At 33.9% G+C, this 16,861-nt stretch overlaps 2 protein-coding genes across 2 annotated transcripts; one reads left to right on the forward strand and one right to left on the reverse strand.

Moving 5' to 3' along the window:
* The first annotated feature begins 902 nt into the window (after positions 1–902).
* Positions 903–3,369, forward strand: LOC106719341 (galactose mutarotase). The gene is made up of 5 exons (XM_045683533.1): positions 903–1,043; positions 1,530–1,748; positions 2,057–2,319; positions 2,613–2,772; positions 3,037–3,369. Exons 1-5 carry the CDS (start codon positions 915–917, stop codon positions 3,349–3,351), a joined length of 1,086 nt encoding a protein of 361 aa, XP_045539489.1. The 5' UTR covers positions 903–914; the 3' UTR covers positions 3,352–3,369.
* A 777-nt stretch (positions 3,370–4,146) lies between these two features.
* Positions 4,147–15,402, reverse strand: LOC106719367 (tryptophan 2,3-dioxygenase). The gene is made up of 10 exons (XM_045683457.1): positions 15,265–15,402; positions 12,185–12,357; positions 10,116–10,249; positions 7,469–7,591; positions 7,197–7,288; positions 6,384–6,528; positions 6,132–6,253; positions 5,591–5,718; positions 5,043–5,136; positions 4,147–4,399 (listed from the first exon to the last, which is right to left on the reverse strand). Exons 1-10 carry the CDS (start codon positions 15,279–15,281, stop codon positions 4,228–4,230), a joined length of 1,200 nt encoding a protein of 399 aa, XP_045539413.1. The 5' UTR covers positions 15,282–15,402; the 3' UTR covers positions 4,147–4,227.
* Positions 15,403–16,861: the final 1,459 nt, after the last annotated feature.

A 16,861-nucleotide genomic window follows, 5' to 3' on the forward strand; every position in this document is an offset into this window, starting at 1 on the left:
AAGTTTATCAATCCTTGGTTACATTTATAAAAATATCAATTGATAATTTGTGGTTTAATAGTTTCCCATCATTATTTATAACAGATATCAAATCAATATATATAACATTTGATAAGAGATATTTGCATACTAGCAATTCGCCCCATCTTTGTCCGGATATAAATAAATGTTAGTTATAACCTGTATTACGATATTGTCATTTCTTATTGTCTAACAGAGTTAACAAAAGTGTCAATATATAAACGTGTAGTCATTTGAATTTCATAGTATGTCAGGTCCACATAAACATAACCTCAAAATGAGTTCAATAATATAGTAACTATATCAAATTGGCGATATGTGGTTTTCATTTAACCATAACTATATAGAGTATAGTCACTAACGAACGCCAATGATATGTGACTATCTTAACAACCTATAAATTGTTTTGACAGATTATAAAACGTCAGTTGTAAATTTGTAGTGTACGGGGCTGCGCGCGCAATCGTAAGTTTTACATCGTTTATTGCTTTAATACTTTAAAATGATATTTATCTCATGTGCTCTTTATTATGTAAAGATAATATAAAGAGGCCATTATAGTTGTAAATGTTGATATATTCAATTCAAATATACGATAACATTTCAATTGTTGTGAATTTAATTGAAGATAAAGTACGTACAAATGCTTTTATAACTTTACAGGTCAGTGTTGTGTTCAGAGTTTACAAAGTTTCGATTTTCTACATATTGTTGGTTTTAATAACTTGTTTGCTGTTTTAAATATACTAGTTTTTTTATAGGTTACGTAATTTAGACTACGTTATTCAAAATTCGAGTGTACAGTATTTAGAAAAGATTTTCAAAAACATATCGTTAAGATGTATGTAAACACACTTATTAACGTTTATTTTTAGTCTTTGAAGAATATAATTATGGTTCACTTATTGGAGCAAGATTTTGGTACGTTTAAGAACGAGATAGTGAAGAAGTACACTTGGCAAACTAAGAGCGGATTCAAAGTGTCCATCATTTCATATGGCGCAACTATTCAATCTATTTTGGTGAGTGCAAATCAACTTTTTAATTTTTTTGACAACAATTTAATATTAATAACTAAAGTTCGGTGACTTTTACGGCTCAGAATAAAAAAAAAGCTTACAATATCCTCGTGCATCAACTACCTTCCCGATTAAATCCCGTCAAAATTTACCCGGAACAAAACGCTTGCTTGCTTACAGACATACGGACGGACAATATTTTTTTTTCAGCTACGCAAATACATCACGTGTACGAAATATGTTTTTTTTTTCAATATTACGTACAGACATTCCAATTTAATTAATACATATAGATAAGAATTTCGTAATTTCACATAAATTAAATACGGGCGCGTCATATTGTAATGTCGAAGGACCTGTACTTCTTTTTTCCCACATTTCATTTCAGTTTTATTAGTAAAAAGTTTATTACTACTTAATAAAATTGGAGGTCCAGGCAACAAATATCTCCTAATTTGGTAGAGTCTAGATTTTTCTGGCATATTACAGGTACCTGATAAAGTAGGTGAATTAAATGATGTGGTACTTGGATTTGATGATATTAATGGTTACGTGGAGAGAAACGAACCGTATCTTGGAGCGACTGTGGGTAGATGTGCAAATAGAATTAGGGGCGCTAATTTTCAGATAGATGGCGCTGATTTTCAATTAGCAAAGAACGTTTCGGAACACGATCATTTGCACGGCGGATTGGTTGGTTTTGATAAGGTTTGTGACTCTTTACTTTTTTTTTTAGTTTTGTTACAAATTTGTTTGAAAAAGTGTTAAGTTTAATTTCCAGGTATTTTAATTTTCTAAAAGTTCAGAAGTTATTGAGTGTTTAAATATACTCGACATCAAATAAAAGCAGTACGATTTTTTTAATTAAAAAATTAAACATACTATATGTTATTAAAAAAGACTGATAAAATTAATTATAAAACCTTTTTATTTGGTAACTAAAGCTTCGATTAAGCGAAGTTAGAATTTAAAATACTAACTTTTGACGTGGAGTAATAAAGCATAGACAATTTTAGGTTAACTGGAATTCAGTCGTAGACGGATATAAAGTTACATTTAGTTATTTATCAAAAGACGGCGAGGAGGGTTACCCTGGAGATTTGTTAACTAACGTCACTTATGACGTAACGGACGATGACGTCATTAATGTCCAGTTCATAGCGACATCTACAAAGAAAACCGTCATCAATTTAACAAACCATTCGTACTTCAATTTAGCAGGACATGATACTGGAGCTGAAGAACTATATAACCATGTGATATCTATTAATGCTGATAGGTAAGTTTTGATGTGAAACATCTATAGGATCACTTGTAAACCGAATTGTTGGCGTGGCGACGCGTGCCGTGGCGACGCGTCGCCACGCTATACTAAGAGGTGTACATATATATATTTTATGTGTAGTAGAGTGTACGCTGAGGTATACATTATTATTATAATTATAATATCATTATCATTATTTATTTATTTAATTATAATATTTAATATTTTATGCATATTACTTGTACACACACGATGTTTCATATCTGCCAGGCGTCCCATGACGGCTCACATTTTTTTTATTTCTTTAGGATTACAGAAACCACTCCACAGTCGATACCAACGGGTGGTTTCGTGAATGTGGGAGGTACTCCCTTTGATCTTCGCATCCCAATACGTTTGGGTGACGTTATGAAGCAAGGACAGAACTTGTTTGATGACAATTTCTGTATTAATACATATGGAAATAAGGTGAGTAGATGATTCACGTATTGATTTAACTTATTTGGTTTTTAAATTACAGCCGAAACTTCTGTACCAAAGTTTCTTTCTGTTTTTTTTTTGTTTTTTTCTGTTTGTTTCTGTGTTACGGTATTTATAAGTAGTAAATACCGTTATCGGCAAATCTAATAATCCGACATTTTATAATTTTTCTAGGCGTAATTCTTCTTAAATTGATGTGTAATTTTTGGTAGTGTTCTAAATTTTCCGGTAACATTATTTTTTCATCCAAAGGATTTGAACTTCGTATCTCGGGTAAGTCATCCGAGGTCAGGTCGTTACTTAGAAGTGTATAGTGACCAGCCAGGAGTTCAGCTGTACACAGCCAACTTCCTGCCCTTCCCTGACCAGGAGGCTCTGGTGGGGAAGTCAGGAGTTGGGTATAGACGTCACGGAGCTTTCTGCTTGGAGACTCAGAACTATCCTGATGCTGTACATCACCCTAATTTCCCATCTCCTATACTGAAGCCAGGAGATATTTATAAACATAAAGTTACGTATAGATTCGGTACGGAAAAATATAATTACCCTCAAGTGGTTAGTGCTTAGAATCCAAAAAATTGGTTTTGTCAACTAATTCTTTCATTATTAAATTATGTATAATGTATTATGAATTATATTAAAAAAAAGATATTATCTATATGTTTTTGAGTTATATAATTCTTATTGTGACATATACTACACTTATTATAATAAAATTTAAAAAGAAAAACGAAATAAATTAACGTTCCAAGGATTTATTTATAATTTAATACAAACATGAAAGCACCAACAAATACACATAAAAAATACTGAACATAAAACCCAAATATCATTTAATTTGATATACTTTTTAATATATTTTTCAATTCTGAATAATCCTCGTTTAAATTCAATATCCAATTCGACATTTTAATTGCTGGCTGAAAACCAGCGCGGCCTTCAGCGACAAGCTGGAGGCAGCATCAGCTGAGCCTCTTCCCATTAGCCAAGAACTATTTTTTTTCTCTTTAATCGATATCTTTATAAGTGTAATTTGTTTTGTTTTTGGTTAATAAACTGGATTTTATTTTTATTATTTTTAATTTTACCCGTGTTTTAGACGAGCGAAAAACGTAACGCGATTTGACACTATACAATAAGTATAGTAGATTCCAAATATCTGAGCCGCTCTATCTCTAGAGTAGTTGAGAGAGAACACAATGTAGTAGTATGAGGGGGAGGGGAACTGCGCAGTGCACCTTTGACCTTGAGCCGTTACGATATTTGAAAACAGTAATAACGGTTTCAGAAATAGTGATCGCGATTTATTGCCAGTGAAAAAAACACCTTATCAATATAGAATTAATATCGCGTTGTGTTTTTGTCAGGTTTCCCTGTTTAAAAAATTAATTATAGTAATACATTTAGTTATAAAATTTAATTTCAATTAACTAAACTTATAACTTATAGAGATGCTTCCAAGCCATTCTGACCATTTTGACCATTCTCTTTGATGTTATCACCCCACGTGAGATTCAGGCTACGTTTCATTCCATCATCTAGCGGCGGAATCAAGGAACGAGGTAACAGGAATGTAGACAAGTTGAATAGATCCAGAAATACTTTGTAACGGTCACTGAAATTATAGAAATTAAATTATTAGATTTGAAATTAAATTATTAATAAAATTATACATAAAAGAAGAGCGTCGATGGCTCAAGGGTTAAGCACTTTAATATTTAGGACCTGGCTTCAAATCCTGCAATGTATCAATGTGATCAGGCGTTCTTACGATGAAGGAAAACATCCTGTTGCAACCTGCACATATCTGAGAAGAAAGTCTAAGACGCTTTAGGTCAGAGTGGTTGACTATGGCCTAGTTATCCTTGCCTTAGAGATGGTTCCAAAACCCTCAATGGGGTTGTATAGTGTTGATGATATAAAAGAACGTAAAATATGGATGGATTGTGTGAAAGAGGATATGCGTAAGGAAGTGATCAGTTGTGACAGCTGATAAAGATGTATGAAAGAGTAGTGCATACTGTGCCCATCCTCAGTAGGGGAATGGCAAGATAACAAACGTGTTGATAACTAACTTTACGGATAATTCTAGAAAGGTAAAGAGGAAAACGAAGTACTATAAAAGCTTTAACACAAAATCATATCAAATTACTACATAGTTCCTTAACAACCATTAGAAGATTCTTGCTAAGTTTAATTTAAGAAAGAGTAAGGGTAATGAAAAGAGAGATGTGGTGTTGATAAAGAAGTATGCTCACCTAAGCGTAGACCTGAGGTATTGATATCCAGATGAACCGCCAGTTCCCAGTTGCTGAGAACCTATCATCCTCTGCACCATTATCACGTGGTTATCTGTAAACAAGCATATCAATAAACTCCTTTACAATTAACAGTCGTAAACAGTTAGCTGTGTTATATAATTCCACTGGTGCAGCTACGACTGTTAGCCAAAATAATGCACTGTCAGAATTGCGACGATATCCGAGAAGTGGAAATAGGCACTTTGATATCTATCTATATATATATAAAAGAAAGTTGTGTTAGTTACACTATTTATAACTCAAGAACGGCTGAATCGATTTGACTGAAAATTGGTGGGCAGGTAGCTTAGAATCAGGAAACGGACATAGGATATTTTTTACCCCGTTTTCTATTTTTAATTCCGCGCGGACGGAGTCGCGGGTAAAAGCTAATGTCACTATACATTTTCCCATAAATCGACAATTTTGATACATGACAAAGTATTCCGTCAATATCAAATATTACAGCTGTCGAGGTGATGATATTAGATGATGGGAGTACGTACAACGCCACTTGGTGATGAGGCTGTCGATGTCCATGAGCAGTGTGAGCAGTTGGTGCGGCTGAGAGAAGCGCGGCTCGTCGCGGTAGAATGTGATCATGATAGCGCCCTGCAGCGCCCTGTGTGACAATCTGCACACAAGAACATTGTCACTGACTGACACACTGAGTTATACAGAACATTTCTTACTACATATTTTTAACAGTGGTAGATCCCGCAACAATAATATTTGTTGGGTGCACGAATGGGCCGTTTCGCTGGTGGATACCATGACCACACAGAAGACAGGCGTCAAATGGAATTCTACGTAACAACCACATTCCCTTCCCACCCAGGAAATGATGGGCAGTGGAAGTGAATTTGGCGGTGGAGGAGACGCAGAAGAGGGAGAAATGTCCTCTTTCTATACGTCCCCTTCTCCTTTAATTGTAGGTGGGTACAGTATCTGCAATTGCGGATGTCTATTGGTCGTTTCGCTATTTCAGCGAACTCAGATGGCCGCTTGCTCGTTTGTCACCTTATGATAAAACAATTATTCTCTCACCTCCTTTCACCGCGAGAACGTAGTGCATCATGTACTGACGGGTCGAAGATAGAGCGGTATATCTCGCGACGGTTTTCCGCATCCTGGAGACGATGTTTGCGAACCACCTCGTTTGATTCAAGCTGAAAGAATATGATGGAATAAAGAGAACATAAGTAATATGTCAAAAGAAAAGAATGTGGTCAAATATCACGATTTGTTCTTTAGATACAAGCGTTTTTGGTAATAATAATTCATTTTAGTAAAAGTTACCATGGCCTCGTTGATGTCATTTTTGATCATAGTGTCAACAGCGTTCTGGAACTTGCCCCAGAAGTTAAAGCCGTGCGTGTTGAGTCCCGGAGTACGTTCAAGCCAGCGCTCTATCAATGCAAGTAGAGCTGGTTCGTCCTCTGATCTGGTATTGTGAAAAGAGCTCTTTGTAGAGAGATGAGTCACTATTACTTATTTCGGTCTGCTTATTGACAAAGTATTTCACCGTTTCGGTCACCTTCCTAACTTTCCCTTGCTCCGTCCGCACGGGATTTAAAAAAAAACTAAAATTTATAGCCAATGTGTTTTTCCAGGTTATGTTCTACATCGATTAATTACACCAAGATCCATGCAGCCGTTTTGACGATAACTTCATCTATACATCCAATCTTTCGCATTTATAATTTCCTTTAACACTTATTATTAAACGTGAAAATTTAGAAATCTTGTTCGCGTATTATATGATTCTAACACAAAACATAGTAAAGACATTGTAAGTCCCTAGAAAATAGTAATAAATGGGTGAACACGTTCATGTACGTTTCGTATGAAATTAAATTTACCAGACAAGTCGGTGGCACTTTAATTAACACATTTACTGTGGGTTTCTGAAATCTGTGTAAAAAAACATATCGTCATCCCTGTTATTATATTTGACATAAATATATTTTTTAAACGAAGATTTTGGTCTCAGAAACCCACGGTAAGTGCTAGTTACATTTATTAATCGGCCAATGCCATGGTAACGGCTGACCGAGTTCGTTTATATGACAGTGAGCACGCTTATTGATAGTCAGTTGCAATTATACTCACTTGCGTAGAGATTCCATAGCTTCAGGGTCGTCACCGAACACCGTTTGATAATTCTGATTGTATTTAACACGAAGAGCTTGCTTTAGACCCAGCTGGAATTAAAAAAAAACATCACGCTTTATTCATTAGGTTAGGTTAGTTATTATTATAAACAATATAAATCTTTAAATTTCGTCTACAGATTATAGTGGAACTCTTTTCAGCTAAACCAAAACAATATTTTCGCAATGAATAGCAAAGTTTCACTTCGCTGTCGAAAGTTGGCGAATTACCTTGTTCTCCAAGAGTCGGAACTGTAAACTCTGGAAGCCAGAAGCTGGGCGAAGGTAATGTCTGAAATCCATAAAGTCCAGTGGCGTCATCGTCTCCAATATCATCACTTGATCGACTAGCAACTGAAAATGTTACTTAGATTATTAGTGTGGGTTTCCATTGTATCGACATAATGTTGTCCTCCACATTTTCTTTGAGAAAAACAGAGATATGTACTAGGGAATTTTAGGACTTTTGGGGGATGCTATCGATTTCACATTTTTTGATTTTCCAGAGAGGGCATTCCCCCATTTGCTTTGCTTACTCGATGCCATTGTGACTGTGCTTTGTCTTACTGGAAGAATATGAATTATTTAGTCTTCTGGACACAATGGAACATCCTTACAGTACAACTTTACGTCAGTCAGGCAAACATGTTCAAGTGTCCTAGAATATTGTATAATAGAGATAGTACTACTATTAATTGAACGCATCATCAGCTCACTATACGTCCCCACTGAGGGGCTCGGAGCCTACCCCAAGTTAGGGGTGACTAGGCCACAGTTAACCACACTGACCCAGTGCGGGTTGACTTCACACATATCATTGAATTTCTTCTCAGATATGTGAAGCATCACGATGTTTTCCTTCACCGTAAGAACTTCGGATAAATATACATATGTTAATCGAAAATCATATTGGTACATGGCAGGATACGAACCCAGGACCTGCAGATTGCAAGTCAAGTGCTTACCCCTGAGCCACCGACGCTTTTAAAGGATAAACGCATCGTAAAAAATAATAAATTCCAGAGGGTTCATTTTTTAACACATTTACGACTTCCGTCGTTCTTGAGAAATAAAATAAATTTTATTTATTAAAATTCTAAACATAAAAAAACGTATCTTTAGTACAGGAACAATACGCGACATAAGGATAGATATTTTAAGCCTCCATCCGTACGGGCGCTTTTCTAACGCGCGTTAAAAAAGCGTTCAAGTAGAACAAATGCATTTAAAGCACGACGCTTTTTTATCTCGTCAGCACTGGGTGAAGGAAACAAGAGTGATTTTAAAGTGTTCCTCGCTCGAAAGCCGCCAACTCCGAGTTGCGATGCGTTAGAAAAGAGCCCGTGCGAATGCGTTCTAAGGCATGAAAAATAAATAGTATTATTTAGGGATCCTCTTGAATATATATTACATAATAAATTGGTTGTTGACATTATGTCGTTATAGGTACTTATTTATTGAAATTTATACTATCCTAATACAACAGTTAACTATCTTTTAACCTTAAAATCCTCCAAATACTTGACATTAATAAAAAAATAAGCTTTAATTTAGGTCGTGCTACGGAATACATTTGATATATTGATATGATCCATATGTTACTGTAAGATTGTAAGCATTGTTGGTTTATCATCTAATTAGCTTTTGCCCAAGACTTCGTTTGCTCAGAAATGAAAAAAAAAAAAATAATAGCCTATGTGTTCTTGTAAGTAGCTCTGGAGATACATTGGGACAAACATACATCCATCCAAACATTCGCATTTATAATATTAGTACTGTAGTAAGATTTTAGGAATATTAAAGGAAACGATGACTGTTTCCGAGACCTTCCAATTGCTGAAACAAATGTACTGAAAAAATGTTGTAATCTCTATTTTTTCAAAGAGGATAAAAGAGATGAAAACATCTTTCTACACTTTCTTTTGGTTAAGTTTATAAATTCGCCAATTTTGTTTATAATTTTACGACAACATGTAACCGGTGACGGGCTTCAGAGATCATCGTGTTAGAGGTCACATGTCAACGCGTAATTATCAGCCTACTAGATAATTAATATCTAAACAACACTCGGGTCTTATTTTATCAAACGAGAAACAACTGGATATGAGTCAAGGGAACTGAAGAGTTAAAGAATAACAACACAGTTTGATTCATTCGGACTTCGCGAACTGTGCAAAAATATATAACACTATTTTAGTGTATTAGTTTTTCAGTAATAAACAACACTGAATTTGGTGAGGGTTTAGTTTAAAATAGTATGAATTTTATACAAAACTGAATTATCAAAAACACAGTCGACTTCGTTTGCGGTATACCTGGTTTATTGATTACTGTGGAATGCATAATTTTTAGTCGATTTAAGGCGTACAATTAAATTAATTATCGCCTTAGAGATGAAAATTTCAGTGTAAGCATTGTACCTTTATACTCGTATTTGTCCTCAAGTTTATAAACAAATTTCGTAATAACAAAAACTTTAATGGCGCGATTTAGCCGTCGCGGTCTCTGATTGGCTGCGGATGACGCAACAAATTGTCGTCACCAATCATAGATCTTCAAATTAGTTAATGGTTTTTGACGCAGTGATATTAAAACAAAACAATATTGTATCGTGCTCAGCGTAATTATACGAGTTTTAACCGTCATCAATGACCTGGTTAACATTGACAGAAGGCAACAATGTAATAGTGCAACTATTAGCGTTATTTGAGGGCATCGCCCGCGAATACCTATTTGTGCAAATCTAGATATATTTTTTGCCACTAGACTTCCATAGAAATAATCTACCTAATCATACTAATATTATAAATGAGAATGTTTAGATGGATGGATGTTTGTTTTTCACCATAAAAATATAAGTTACAAAAAATTAGTTTACCTTTAATATAAGCACAACCCTGTTAAGCCTTTTCAGAATTTCCATGGTGTGCCCTTCATCCAATCCCTCCACGTCTAATAAAGCACGAACAGAATCCACTTCGAAGATAATTTGCTTGAACCATAGTTCGTAAGCTGAAAACATAACGTGCAAAAAAAAACGAAAATTACCAGAAATATAAAAAACTTGTAACTTGTGTTTTGTTATTTAAGTGCCCATTTTTGTTTTTCCTCTTTATCCTTTCCGTACATTAATCTTTCTTTTAATTTTTTTCCTTACAATTTTGATAACAAAAATTGCTTTAATATCCTGTAATTTATATATTATCAATAAAATTGAATTTGTAATCAGAATGACCACAACATACTTCTCGGACTGTAGTTCTGTTCTGGAATTCATATCTAGTTTCTTTTGGTATTCCCTAAGTAGCAGAGCTGGGCATTAACTCGTTAATCCGTTAATCGTTAATTAACGAAGTTAACATTTTGCTTAACGGATTAACTTTTAAGTTAACTTCAAAAAGTGTTAACGCTTTTGTTAACTTCCGTTAAACTCAACTTCCGTTAATAAAAGTCCGTTAATCGTTAAATTAGAAACTTGGAGACGTGCTGGCATTTTGTTTAAATTACGTGCCACGCCTCGCTCGTAAGTTCAAATATGTTGAGCGACTGTCGGCGACTCGAATGGTGAACGAACGAGTTGATAATTGATATATGTGAAGTTCGCGTACAAGTGTGATGCATCAGAGCATCCGGGAAAGATGTGACCAACAGGACAAATCAAAAGAAGGTTCGAAATAGTATATTTCATTACGAGTATATAAAAGCAAGAGTATGTAATAGCTCACATTCCGAACGCTCTTTGTCCCTACAATACCCTCCAATCCCTTTTTGAGCAACTGTATTAAAACATTTTTTTACTCGTGCTTTTTCTTTAGCTTTTTCAAACTCGTGCGTTCTCTTTCCCAACTGTCAAAATAATGTCCATTAAAAAGAAAAAACCAACCACGAAGTATTTAACAAAAATAAATCGTTGAAGTTTTTATGATTCATGCAAATATTTCTAAAATGAAGCTCCTAATTTGTTACAATGTCAGATTTAATGATTTTATTCAATGAATTAGGTTAGGTTTCATTTTATTTCATCTCATTAAATTTCATTTTCATTTCATATCAATAAAAATAATCTACTGAAAACTTGGCCGTTTGGGCATAGTTCCCTTTGCCTACCCAGAATGGGTGAATGAAACAAAAAAATCTCTGTTTGTATTCTTTCACGGTTGGCGCCATTTTTCAAACATTTTAGTTAGTTGAGTTTATTGTGTTTTTATTATTCTATTAAATTGCTTCATTTTTTCGCAACTGTATCAAAAATAGTTGTTTAGTACACGTGCGACACTGTCATTACAACTTGTTCCAACTGTCAACCCTCACCTTCGGCTGCGCCTCGACTCGGGTAGACATTTGTCGGAACTCTTTGCAATGACAGGCTTTCCGCACTCGTAATGAAATATACTATAATGCTCTAATACTATGTCTCTAGGTTTCTTAATATTTTAATAAAGTAATAAAGACACTGTAGATAAGGTCCCTGACCCAAAAACATGTTAGGGGAACGAGAGGGCGGCATAGCGCCGCCCATGAAAAAAAAAAAATACTATGTCTCTTGTCTCTAATACTAATGTGTTATAGAATATATAGTCAAATTACTATTTTAAACAAGTGTCGCCACAAAAGTGTGAAATTAGTATGTAAAATTTTGGTATGGTTAACTGTTAACGATTAACTTTAACTTGCGTTAAATTTTCGAGAATTTAACGCTTTAACGATTAACGAAGTTAATTTTTTAATTAACGAATTAACGAAGTTAACTTTTCGATTAACTGTGCCCACCTGTGCTAAGTAGGTATCATATTTTCTAACCTATAACCTAAACACGGAAGCGTCACTCTCATTGAGCCAAGACAAGTTTGCCGTTATGTATAGAATACACAATATCAAATGACCTGACTATTTTATAAGAGGTTCTTACATAACGTTCGATCATTTGTTGGTCTGTGTAAAACATACCTTGATGAGTAACAATGAAAAGATGTTCATCGTGCACTGGCTTCGAGGACTCAGCGCTGAGCATTCGTTGTGAAGTTAGCAGTTTGTCCAGCATCAGGTATTCCCCGTACAGCATGCCCGCTTCGTTGCCGAGGTGGCTTCCGTCCTGAGCACCTGAGTCGTCCATTACTGACCTGAGCGAGAGATCGTTATTTAAAAGCCTTGTGGAAGTAAGGATTTTAAGTCCTAAATCTCTCAATAACTTTACCAAAGTTTGTTAATTGTTCCTTACTCTTAAGATTGTCAAGTCTCGCAAAATATAAAGTCAAGTTCTTCATTTTCAATTACTGCTTTGATAGTTAGTTGGACATTTACATGTTGTCTCGCAGTCAAAAGGTTAATGTTTTCAAAGCATCATTAACAAAATGTCAACATAAACTAAAAACTATTCTTAAAGTTAATCAACATCAATATAACTATTACGTACAGTTTTTTGTTGTCTTTCTAATAGACACATTCAGTACCAGCGAGTTCATTTAATACGTGAAAATAATAGGGGCATTCAATGTGTTTTTATTTTAAAAACCAATAACCAGTGTAAAGAATACGAACCTAATAACCTCTTCAAAATAATGTACTTTTTATAATGGTTATAAAGACGACAAATATGATCTTACCCTTTCGTTACAACAATATTGGATTAGTTAATCTTACTCATGGTATACGAATGTTTGGATGGATGGATGGATGTTTGTTGGTATCTCCGGATCTCGCTTAAATTTGGCATAGATGTAAAACATAGTGTGAAAGATCACATAGGCTACTCATTAAGTTTATTTAATTCCGCGCGGACGGAATCGCGGGCTACAACTAGTACTCTATAATGCGTATAACACGTGAAGGGAAAAGGTATTTGAAGTGAATTTCATTTGTAAAAACTTATCAGATAGCAGGTTTTTAAAACAAGATACGCTAACATCAATAAATATTTTTATTCAATGACAGTGAAACCTGCTTGAAACTTGTAATTTGGTTCAGTACGGTAATACGAGCTTTGGTTAAACTTATACGATTCAAAACTCAATACAAAATTGACGCTGAGCCCATCGGTGCCCCTCTTCAATGTGACTGGGACTAATCGGTGCCGACAATGGATTAATACGAAAGTTTACTGTTTTTGTATTTAGTTTATTATAACGTCTCACGAAAGTTTAATTAATTTCATTATAAGAATCAAGTACAAATACTATTTTTGTACATAATTAGTGTTATTAATATAGTTGTTGATTTTGTATTTAATTTAAAACCAAGGTTATTTATTTTTATTTTGGAACATGTTTGTGACAATTACTGGTGCATTTGACAGTTATTGTTTTAATTAAAAATTTTCAACATAAAACGGTACTTTTTTTTTAAAGCATGCATCAAAAAAATCTTTGCAAATTGATCTTATTTTTTTTTAATTGGACGTCTAATATTGAACTCTTTGGTATTTTTACTTAATCACAAATTTGTTACACACCTATAGTTTTTCTACAGTTTTATATCATTTTTTTTCACATAAATTAATCATATCTCAGTCATCATTTTATACGTCCCCAATGAACTCAAAAGTCTACCCAAGTTATGCGTGACTAGTCCATAGACAACTACGCTGACATTACTAATACTAACCTCCTTGTAATTAGAGTTACCACTACCAGAGATAAAAGGAGGAAAGGTACAGAGGATGGACTTAATAAATTATACTAAATTCAGTATCTTTCTATTTTTACATTGTCTAATTTACACTTTTCACCGAAAAGGTTTTGCTTGCATTGTTCGTTTGTTTGCATTTCAAATGCATAACTATGATTGTTATCGTCCGCGCGAGCAGAGAAATATAATTCCAATAGTGTTGTATAACATATTCGTAAAACAGGTTTGCAAATGTCTACATTGAAATTAATATGTACATTCTAAACAATGTTGAATACTTTCACTTTTTATCAATTCATGTTTCAAAAATATAACCTCAAATTATCTGACGCCGGATCACAACACGTTACTTATAGTTTCTGTCTAATAAATATTCCTAAACGAATTGCTTAAAATTAAACGATAGAGTTGCAGTAAGATGTCCATAAATTCGTTGTTTTTAGATGCAAAGGCTACCAGTCTTATTTTTAAAAGTATTTTTGGTTATTAATGTAAATTTTTACAACAACGATTTGGCTTTTGATTTTGGTGTTGAAATTATCAATAACAAAACAATTTTTGACGTTGATTTGGGTAGTTATAACTCTGGTCACATACTCAAAAGTTTCAATTATTAGATAATTATATATCAGACGAACTGGTTTTGTCACACGACAGCTTTTTAACCGCGTGCCAAATTATTATGTTGAATTTATAATTTTAATGGTGTTGAAGCTTTTTTTTATCATTTCAACGCTAATGTATTTAACTAAGCAGCTCATAGTTATGTAAATATGATAATATTTTTGACATGTCACCTTTATGACTTTTTTAATTTAACGCTTCCCAAGCTTTTTCCCGCGACTTCGTCTTCGCGTCATTAAAAAAAAACTTGTTAAGTTGCCATAGTAGTTCTTTCAGACACTGTTCTATATCTATACTAAATAGATCCGATTGGTAGTATTTCAGGATCGTGGGTTTTGACATGTACATATTTGGTTATTTCTATTTTTTAGGGTTTCGTGCATCGAAAGGAAAAAACAGAATCTTTATAGGATCACTTTGTTGTCCGTCTGTCTGTCTTTCTATCAAGTCTCTTTTTTTAATTAATGTTTTGGCAATGAAAACTCAATTACACATACATTATCCGAGGTTGACGTAAGATTATTTTTTTTTACCGCGCAATAGCATGCGTGCAAATATATACATACAAAATATGATTAAATTACCAGTTTAAAGGTTTAGAAAGAATTATACCATGTTTAGGAATAAAATAAAAAAATTACTTTAGTATTTTTCGTGTTTAAGAGCCTATAACTTTTCATCGATGTTTTAATTTGTAATTCCATAGTAACCTTAGATAAAGACAACTATTAAAAAATAATTATTACTTATAACAAATTTAAAATAGGTTAAAAACATACCTCATAGGGCAAGCCATTTTCCAAAATGGAAATGTGTCAAATTAGAAAAAAAAACGAATTCCAAATTTGAAATAAACACGCGGCACGGAATTTGCGTTCGCGCTCTCTCGGAGCGCGGTTAATTGATACTGGCGAGAACGACGCGCGACGCGGTTCCGATTTCATCATTCCCTCCTTGTTCGAATTGCTTGTAACTTAAATCGATCTACCGTAACATTACTGGCATTACATTATATGAGCAAGATAAGCAAAACATTTAATTTCTGCCTGCCATTTATCTATTAGTTTTTGCTGAATTAAAATTTCAAAGTATTTAAAAACATTCGGTATTAAAAGAATAAATAAGACCCATAACTTAAACGGAGACCACAGATCTTCGTTTACTAGCTCCAATCGAGCCAAGATCCTTGTTATGTAGCCATTTTATGTAATTTATCTTTGCAAACGTCTATAAAAGTAACGACCTTTTTGAGACATGGATGGAAAAAACTTTTGCGTCAAAACGTCTTCCTATCTGACAGTAACAGTGGTAGAAACCAGCAAAAACAGTCTTTTTCACGAATACGCCCACTCAACCAGAAGACAGGCGTTGTGTGGAGGAAATTCCTCGTTATGTCTGAATCCCTTTTTACCCTTTTCTTATATGAAAAGGATGCGAAGGGGAAGTGGATTTAACGGAGGATAGGAAGGGTAAATATCCTTTTTCTGTGCGTCCCCTCCTCCGTCAATTAATCAGCATATTTTGTTGAAACAATCATATGCAACATATATTACAGATTGCCTAAGCTATCGAGTTCTGACGCCATAAAAACAGTGTACGAAATCACTCACATAAATATTTATGTAGGCTATGATATGACGGAAAATGTGAATGAAAATAATTATATTCTTCCAACTAGCCGGTGATGATGGAATATATTTATCCTGTTATTAATAAGAGATTAATTAAGATAGATGCCAGTAAACTTCATATAGTTTGAGATATTATAAATATTTATATTTTACGGGACATAATTTCATTAAAATTTATTTCTATATACTATTTGGGACAATCATATATTAACATCGAAATTAAAGCGTTTCCCTAATTCTTTAGAAAAAACGTGACTTGTGAATCACAAGGTAACTGTATAACATACTGAAGGGAGTGACTACGAAGGAGCATGTAAAAACTAAATGAATCCAAAAAAACGAAAGATAGATTGATCTGGATCCCACATGAATGGGGTGAGGAAAGGAACATGATGGTTCCTGATTCTTTAGAAAAAGTTTGACTTTCTTTTGATTTCGCGCTGACGAAGTGGCGGGTGGCTAGGTTAATCTACAACAATCGCCCTAATTTTTTTATAGTTGAATTAACTTTAAATGAAAAATGTTTGAATAGATGTAACTGGCCTTATTGAAAGTCCCGCCATAGACCATTTCGTAAAATACTTCAAGTGTCATTTTGATGTTAAATGTCATGATAGCCTTATTGTCATTTTTTAATGTCAAACATTTTTGTTTTCTTGTTAAATACACCATAATAAATTGCAATAGATTTAAAATAAACTAAACAATAAAATTGCAAGATTTAATAACTGTAAAAGTATGTTTT

Source organism: Papilio machaon, chromosome 22 (assembly GCF_912999745.1).
Source record: "Papilio machaon chromosome 22, ilPapMach1.1, whole genome shotgun sequence".
Taxonomy (NCBI): Eukaryota; Metazoa; Arthropoda; class Insecta; order Lepidoptera; family Papilionidae; genus Papilio; species Papilio machaon.

Coding starts and splice junctions, on each gene's coding strand:
- LOC106719341 (XM_045683533.1), top strand. CDS start 915: ATGGTTCACTTATTGGAGCAAGATTTTGGTACGTTTAAGAACGAGATA. Junction 1,749..2,056: donor GATTGGTTGGTTTTGATAAG/GTTTGTGACTCT, acceptor AGACAATTTTAG/GTTAACTGGAATTCAGTCGT. Junction 2,773..3,036: donor TTAATACATATGGAAATAAG/GTGAGTAGATGA, acceptor TTTCATCCAAAG/GATTTGAACTTCGTATCTCG.
- LOC106719367 (XM_045683457.1), bottom strand. Junction 7,592..10,115: donor GGGTTGTGCTTATATTAAAG/GTAAACTAATTT, acceptor TAACATTTTCAG/TTGCTAGTCGATCAAGTGAT. Junction 5,719..6,131: donor CGTTCTCGCGGTGAAAGGAG/GTGAGAGAATAA, acceptor TCTTGTGTGCAG/ATTGTCACACAGGGCGCTGC.